Below are 9,107 nucleotides of genomic sequence, written 5' to 3' on the forward strand. Positions count from 1 at the left end.
AATATTGTCCTATCCTAACAAACCATACATCAATAGAAAACTTAATTATTGAGCTTTCATATGACGTATATATCTCAGTTTTGTAAAATTTAACCTTATGACTGGTTTTGTGGTCCAGGGTCACAAATAACAGTTGGCTATTTTAGTGGATTATTTGTCTCTCAATCCGAATTGCTGTGGATGAAGCAACTGGTTAGACTTTAAATGTTCCACTAATTGCTCAGCGCAATCTCCTCCAGAACTTTCGAAACTAGCGATAGGCCTATAATTACTAGGTACCTCCTTATCCCCCGATTTATAGACCGGTGTAATTATTGCTGTTTTCCAACTCTCTGGGAATGTCTTTGTTTGTTTTGACAGATTTACTACATAAGTCATTGGCTTCAACAGAAAACTTTGATATCTCTTGATTATCCTTACCAAAAAGAAGTATACTTGAAGTTTATTTTATATAGTATACTTAAGTAAAGTTCAAGTATATTTTTAAGTATACTTTATATAAATATCAGTGTAGTAGTAAGTGTACTTTTAAGTGTACTATTTCAAAACTCATTGGTACAAAATTGGCCTACTTTCTAGTTTATAAAAGTATACTTTTAAGTATACTAAGTGCTATTGAAGTGGAGATTTATGGCTCAGTGTAGGAGAAAAAAACAGTTTTAAGAAAACAGCCTTTAAAAATGTGCATTGTTATTGAAATCTATTGACACAAATAGATAAAGTGATCTAAAAGAAACACTTAGCAGTGTCTTTTGGATGTTTTCTTTCCCCTACACTTTAAAAAGCCCAAAATCTCAAACTTGACAGGTGCATAAAAAAAGCATTTTTGCCTGCAGTGTCTCCCCTTAATATAGTAATTATTAACAAGAAAATAACAACAAGAAGGAGGAAAATCTTTCTTATTATTAACATAATCGACTTCAAACGGGTGTAGCATAGTCCAACAAATCATGCATCATATTTTTTTTTTCAATTTGTCAGTTGTGACTCGTTTGATCAGCACTGATTGCATATTATTCTCAGGAGGAAGCACGTGTGAAGGAGGTAAACAACAACAACAACGCACGCACGATGGTATGGCAAGTGTAACGCATGAATCGGATATGGCTTACAATTGAAAGGAGTAAACAATTGAAACGTGTAAAACGGACAGCCCAAAAAGTCGGATATACACTCTTAAAAATAAAGGTGCTTTAAAAGGTTCTTAAAGCGATGCTATAGAAGAACATTTTTGGTTCCACAAAGAACCATTCAGTCAAAGGTTCTTTAAAGAACCATTTCTCCTTCTACCTTCTTTCACCACAGGAACAGAAAGGTTCTTCAGATGTTTAAGGTTCTATATGGAACCATTTAGACAAAAAAGGTTCTTCTATGGCATCGTGAAGCACCTTTATTTAGTGTAGTGAAGGCAACAAACCAGAATTGGGCATCAAGACCTACAGTGCAAACAAAAGTGAACTAATCCTTTAAAAGACTTGAACAACCCACATTGACCGTTGCAGTTGTTGTTCACCTCAAAGAGTTTTTCCCAATCGTTCAACCCCTCTGTGTCTCCTGTGTTTGTTCCGCAGGTCTACCAGATGGACACCGGCCATTATCTATGCAGGAACAAGTACTATGGCCGTAGTCTTTCAATTGAGGGATTTCGACATGCACTCTTTCAGTACATGCACAATGGGACGCAGCTGCGCAAGGACCTTTTCGAGCCAATCCTGAGCAAACTATGCAGCCTGAAGGCTGTCCTGGAGCGCCAGGCCTCGTACCGCTTCTACTCCAGCTCGCTGCTCATCATTTACGAGGGCAAAGACCCAGAGTCTGTGGACGGCTGGCAGAAACCATCAGAACTGCCATCAGAAAAGGAAAATCAAGCCACTCCTCTCGGTTCTGCGGAGAACCCGCCGGCCTCAGAGCCTCACACGCCTCCTCAGATGCTGAGCGTAGACGTCCGGATGATAGACTTCGCTCACAGCACCTTCAAAGGTTTCCGGGATGACCAAACCGTCCACGACGGACCTGACCGCGGCTACGTTTTCGGATTAGAGAGCCTCATCAACATTTTGCAGGAACTCCGTGACGAGAACCAGTAGCCGAGCCGAGTCGCTCCTTTAGTTGCCACCCAGCAGCTTTGACATTTTCACAGATGTTTGTAAAGATTGCACACTGACACAAACCTGTGTTTTCTGTGTCTCAATATTTCATGAGGGATTGGTGTACGCAAGAAATGGAGGTGACCTCTACCTATGAAGGTTCTTGTCTCTGCTGTCAGGAAAGAAATGGCCACTAGCCTCCCCTCAACAGAAGACGCTTTCAGTTTGTTTGTCACATGGATTCATCGCCACCATGTGGTCAGCTGAAGCTCTGCAGGAATGAATCACGTACTCAGGCCGCCTCCGCTGTCAGGGTCTCTCCAAGAGTGTGGGATTGCGTATGCGTGAACGTGTGTGTTTGCGTGAATCTGTGTGAGAAGAAAAGTCCAGGTCACATTTCACCCCCAAAAACAAAAAAGATAATTGGCATGTTGCATAAACTAAAGATGAAGATTTTCGTGACATTGTTTTCATGACGAAATCAGCCTGAAAGCATTTCTTCCCAAATATCCAGACATGCATTGTTTTAAAACAGAATAAATAAAAAGGAATTGTACTTTCTTCACATTATACTGTACCAATGAGAGGGAAGATATGCTTAAATATAAAAATAATGTCACCGTGCAAAAACGAAAAAATCGTAATAGTTTTAAAAATACTTTCATGCAATGATTTTTTTGCAATTTCTTTATTTTTTTGGATGAGGGAGTGTGATATATTAAAGATTCTCTGTATAAACAGTATTTCTCCAGGAGTTTAAAAGGGAGCAAATCTAGCTCATAGTTGGTCAAAGCTTTACTTAGGAGTTGAGGGCATTTAAAAGGAGGTTATAAACCACTCATCTTTGATGACAAGAGGATGAATCTAGCCTTATGGCAATAGTCGAATTCACAGCTTAGCTCTCCGAGCCTATTTAACCGGTCAGATGATGCTTTTTTAATTTTATTGTTATTATATTTTGGGCATTTTGGTAGCTATCTTACTCTGTACATTTAAAGCAATCATTACATTTTAGTGTTTTTACATTTTCGTTGATCCCCTCCTCTGTGATTTTAGCAGTCGTAGGGGTTATCGGTGGGATTTAGTGTATTTGTAGTCTTGAATTTAGATTACCCTTGTGTTACAAAGTCTTTCCCTGTCAGTAACGTGGTTATCGTCACAGAGAAAAGCCTCACTGTAAAAATAAACAAGTAATTTTCTTAATCTGTCCAAATATTTAAACATCCTTAAAACAAAAAAGAAAAATCAAAATCATTTTTATAAAACAAGTCTTAATATTCACTGGAAAAAAATGATTTTTTTGACGTATTTTTGTCTTGTTTTCTAGTATAAATATCATAAATATCTTGAATCAGGATGCATTTACTTGACAAGTAAAGTGACTTAAGATATTTTTTTGGTAAGAAAAATAATCTTAATTAAAAGGCTAAACAAGATTATTTTTCTTGCCCCATTGGCAGATATTTTTGCTCGTTTTAGGCAAAAACAAAGAAAAATTAGATTATTTATTTTGAAAACTAGACATAATATCTTAAGTCATTTTACTTGTTAGCTAAATGTATCTTGATTCAAATATTTGTAGATATTTATACTAGAAAACAAGACATAAATACTAAGGTAGAAAATCATTTTTATCAGTGTTTTAAACTATTTCAATCCTCAGATTATTATTTTTTTTTTTTAGTTTTAGGCATGTTTAAATATTTTTTAAAAAACAACATAAACCGATTAAGAAAGTTATTTTAGTTAGTGCTCACTAACATCCGCACTGTAAATGATTATAAACACATCACAAGAGCATGATTTTTATTTTTGTTATTCGTTTATATTTAGTTATTTCAAAGGGTTGTCTTTTAATTGCACGATACACTCTCAGAAAAAAAGACACAAAAGATGTACCTTACTTAAGCATAGGGTTGCAAAAAGGTGGAAAATTTCGAATTTCGGAAACATTCCAAAAAAAATTGAAACATTCCAGATTTTTTGGAATCTTCCATGATTTTTTTTTTTTTTGGAATCTTCCAGGATTTTTTTTTTTTTTGTTAATCTTCCAGGGATTTTTGGAATCTTCCAGAATTTTTTTTTATTCCAGAATATTTTTGGAATCTTCCAGGACTTTTGTTCAGAATATTCCAGGATTTGTTTTTAATCTTCCAGGGATTTTTGGAATCTTCCAGGATTTTTTTTTTTTTTTTTTTAATCTTCCAGGATTTTTTTTTGGAACATTCCAGGATATTTTTTGGAATCTTCCAGGTTTTTTTGGAATCTTCCAGGGATGTTTTGGAAACTTCCAGGGATTTTTGGAACCTTCCAGGATATTTTGGGAATATTTCAGGGATTTTTGGAACCTTCCAGGATATTTTTGGAATATTCCAGGATTTTTCGGAATATTCCAGGATTTTTTTTTTTTAATATTCCTGGATTTTTTTTCCGTAATCTTCCAGGATTTTTTTTTTTAATCATCCAGGATTTTTTTTTTTTTGAGTATTCCAGGATTTTTTCGGAATATTCCAGGATTTTTTTTTTATATTCCTGGATTTTTTTTTTTATGGAATCTTCCAGGATTTTTGGAATCTTCCAAGATTGTTTTTTTAAACTTCCAGGGATTTTTGGAATCTTTCAGGATTTTTTGGAAACTTCAAGGGATTTTTGGAAGGTTTACGAAAATTTACCAGAAGTTTTCCACCCCTTTGCAACCCTACTTAAAAGGTGCATTTTGGCGCCTAAAGTGAACTAATTAGTGTCTAAATGGTATATATTAGTGCCTTTTGAAAGCGTACCTCTGCTTTTTGTCTGAGAGTGTACACAGTGACGTTTTGCCCACCATCAGCAAATGTAGCAAGATTCGTTTCTAGGTTCGTTCTTGTGAGTCCCGTCAGCAGTCGAGTGGAGAGCGTCTCCTCATCGTGACACGTCTCGCATGTTTTCTGTCTAGGTGAAGCATTTATTGCACTATGGTGTCATTGTTTTTCTCAAAAATGGGCACTTTCCTTCATTCTCTGGGAAACAGACATCATATCTCCCCGTAGTAGCAGTTGAGCAAATATATTAACTTTCATCCGTTCATTCGTCTCGTCCTACATTTATTGACTTGGATCACGTGTATAAATAATCAACATTATAAAACATGGCATCTACGCGGAGTCGTGCCGTAGGGATGTGTCTGTATTTAGACGTGTGATTTTGGTCAATAGCCATAACTGGGATACCCAGGAGTGTTTGTTTAACACCGTCGTCAGATCATTTCTGTATACGCTGAAGGGAAATATTTGAAGAACAAATGCCACGTTTCTCTCACAATGTACTCAAGTTACATTTAAGAACAGCAAGGAATACGTAACCTTTCATTTGTGTAGACGCATGAGAGAGGAACGGCATTAAAAAGAAAGAAAATGACTACACCATCATCCTGAAAATGATCCATTTATCTTTATTGTTGTTGCATGGATGGGTATTTTTTTAGGAAAAATATAATATGACAACTTTGAATGTGAGCTATAAATTGTTTATTTAAGAAACATTGTCTTGTCTCTTTAATATTTTGTTGTTTCGCGTTGACCAAATAAACTGCAAGTTCACAAAAAAGGTTAAATACAAAGTTCTGCCATGAAACTCTTTAAAAATAAAGGTGCTTTAAAAGATTCTTCAAGCAATGCTATAGAAGAACCATTTTTGGTTCCACAAAGAACCATTCAGTCAAAGGCTCTTTAAAGAACCATCTCTTACCTTTTTATAATCTGAAGAACCCTTTATGGCACCATTTAGACATAAAAGGTTTTTCTATGGCATCGTGAAGCACCTTTATTTTTAAGAGTGTAGCGTTTGCTGTAACAGTTGCAATGCACTTCAGAAACCCTCCACCTTCCCCAGCTCCACCTGTACAGATCTGCAATGGGGTGGTTTCATGTATGTTATAAATAAACACATTAATATTGTCACGTACAATACCATGCTAAACTCATGACAGAAATAGGAATTCTGTGTACACTAGAGCTGGGCGATATGGCAAAAATATATCACAATATGGCGATATGGCAAAAATATATCACAATATGGGGATATGGAAAAAATATATCACAATATGGCGATATGGCAAAAATTTAGCACAATTTTTTTCAGAAATTTCTCGATTTTATCACGATTCTTTGTCATGTTGGTTTGACTATTTTACAAGTTGTCTGAGCAGCACAGCCAAACTAATTTCTCTCTTTTAAAACTAAAACCCCAAGGTACCAAAATACAAAATAAAAGATGGCAGATGTTTAGGCCAAAGTGGGCGAAGATAAAAATCTTTGCCATTATTTTGTCTTTGTTATTAAAAAATACAAATACACATATTATACAAATAAAACAAACAGTGCTTTAATTTATTGATTTTCAATCAATAAATTATTGATTTTCCTTTGTGTTTTGTTTTATTAGTCTACCATCAGCCAAAAAGGACAATTGTCTCATCATTTACTCACTCTCAAGTTGTTTTTAAGCATAAAACATGTTGAACATAAAACGTATTTTGAATAATGTGGGTCACCAAACAGCTGCTGGTCCCAAAGTATTTTATTTTTTCCCACTATCTAAGTGCTACTGTTATCCACATTCTTCAAAATATCTTCTTTTGTGTTCAGCACAAGATAAAAAAAATAATAGAGGTTTGGGTCAACATGTGAGTGACTAAGGTTTTGGGTGAACTGTCCCTTTAATGACAATCGGCAGCATCTTCAGCTCTTTCGCTTTAAGAGCTGCACACATCTAATATACAGACGCACAACTGTTTACTTTCACTCTTTTTTTAGACATAACCAGCTGTGTTTATGTGTAATCCTTGTGTGTTTTTGACAGTATTAGCGAATCAGATGCCAAAGATAGCTTAGTCCAGTAATCAGCCTCTGTTTGACACGTTTACAGCACACAGACGAAATAATGTTAAAACGTTATTTTAACCAGCAAGGCTTTAAAGCACATGCAAATGATGTAGTTTTTTGATTGAACTTAATATACTTGTGTTGAACAGCATATTAAGACAGGGGCACACTGTAGCACGATACTACCATGTTCATTCAAAAGCAGATCGTGGAGACATTTTGGTCGCCCACAATCAAAAATCGTCATATCGCACACCCCTAATTGTAATAATACAAATATTTAAAATCAACCAACCTGCCATTGTTAAACAATTTCTTTGAACTGAACAACTGCGATTCATTTGTACAAAACAAAACTCCACTAAAACAAATGCATTTCCTGTGAAATAGTGATGAGAGCAAAAGGCTAGAGAAGACAGCACAAATCACAACTGAAAATTATTAACCACTAACTGTTCAGAGAGACATGCTTGAAAAGCTGCTTGAGAATGAATATGCCACCCTTAACAATTGTAGATACTAGTTCAACATGTGCAGGATGAGGAATCATCAGTCAATTCAGAGAAATAAGCAGAAATTTGCTAACTGAGTTGTCATAACATGAACTTATTATAGTATTCAAAGAGGTCATTGTACCCTACTACTGGGACAAGATCAGTGGAGATCAAAATGAGAGAACAGCCTACAATTTCCGACAATTGCTCAATCCTATTTAACCTTATCCTAACCGGAGTAAAAGCGCTTAAGTTATCTAAGTACACTTCATGAATTAAATTCTGACGCACATTTGAAAAAGAAGACTGTTCTGTCTGTCTTTGTACACTATATTGCCAAAAGTACTCTAATGAACAGGTTTGACTACTTCAGTAATTTCCGTGAGTACAAATCTTAATGTTTAACCATATAATGATACTCTAGGGAATTTTGTACTTCTAATATAATAGCAACAGTTTGGGCAGGACCCTTTCTATTCTAACATGGCAATGCCTCTGTGTATAAGGCAATGTTCAAACAGAAATGATTGATTCAGTCAGTGTGGAAGAACTCGAGTGGTCTGCATAAAGCCAAGTCCTAATCTCGGTTGAACACCTCTGGTGTGACTTTAAATGCAGACCTTGAGCCAAAAACTCCAAAACCAAACACCAATGACTTGTACATACACTTTATGGGCAAAAGTATTGGGACACCCCTATCTTTAGAACAGAAAAATGCACTTTCAAAACTGTGGCAACAAAGACGGAAACATAATTCATGTATTTAAAAATGTATTTCCATCTCTGTTGCACCAATGTTGTAAGTGTCTACCCATACGTACAAGTCATTGGTGTTTGTTGATGAGTTTTTAGCTCAAGGTCTGCATTGAAAGTCACTCCAGAGGTGTTCAACTGGGATTATATGTGACTTGGCTTTATGCAAACCAGCCAAGTTCTTCCACACTGACTGAATCAGTCATTTCTGTTTAAACCTTGCTTTATACACACTTATGTTAACTCATGTTAGAAGAGAAAAGGATTGTGTCCAAATTGTTATATGCTATATAATTAGAAGCACACAATCTCCTTAGAATATCATTATATGCTTAAAAATTAAGATTTGTACTCATGGAAATGGAAAGTGTTCAAACCTGTTCATTAGAAGGGGGTTTGCCAATACTTTGGGAAATGTAGTGATAGATTCGTATTTAAAAGCACATTCTGTGTAAAGCTCAGTGAAATTGCTTTTGTTTGGGTTTAATTTAGCATTTCTTTTTCTAGTATTTTCATCATCACTGATCTGTGATGCAGAGGTGGGACCAAGTCATTGTTTTGCAAGTCACAAGTAACTCTGGAGTCTTTGCTTTCAAGTCTCGAGTCAAGACGGACAAGTCCAAGCCGAGTTGCAAGTCCTCAACTTTACGCTTCAAGTCCTAAACAAGTAATAAGTGCTGTTTGACCAAATTGGTGTGTCTGTATTAATTACTACAGTGAATTTAAAGTCAATAATAGTCTATAGTAAATGTAATTATAAAATATGTAATAATTAGTGGTGTTTCATTGAGGAATTAATCATTGTTGGTCAACAAATATAGGCCTAATTGAATAAATAATTTATTTTATTTTTTTTTTAAGTTTCATTTGTTAACGATTTAGTGATTCTAATGGATCAATTGAGTCAAATA

The 9,107-nt window shown here is 35.4% G+C and overlaps 1 protein-coding gene across 1 annotated transcript in view; it reads left to right on the forward strand.

The window, feature by feature from the left end:
• Nucleotides 1-3,459, forward strand: part of ip6k1 (inositol hexakisphosphate kinase 1) — a 31,731-nt gene extending 28,272 nt beyond the window's left edge. The window contains exon 5 of the mRNA XM_073832508.1: nt 1,572-3,459. Coding sequence (XP_073688609.1) covers nt 1,572-2,087 — 516 coding nt within the window. The 3' untranslated portion in view covers nt 2,088-3,459. The remainder of the gene's footprint in view (nt 1-1,571) is intronic.
• The last annotated feature ends 5,648 nt before the right edge of the window (nt 3,460-9,107 follow it).

The sequence above is a fragment of the Garra rufa genome, unplaced genomic scaffold (assembly GCF_049309525.1).
Source record: "Garra rufa unplaced genomic scaffold, GarRuf1.0 hap1_unplaced_002, whole genome shotgun sequence".
Classification (NCBI taxonomy): Eukaryota; Metazoa; Chordata; class Actinopteri; order Cypriniformes; family Cyprinidae; genus Garra; species Garra rufa.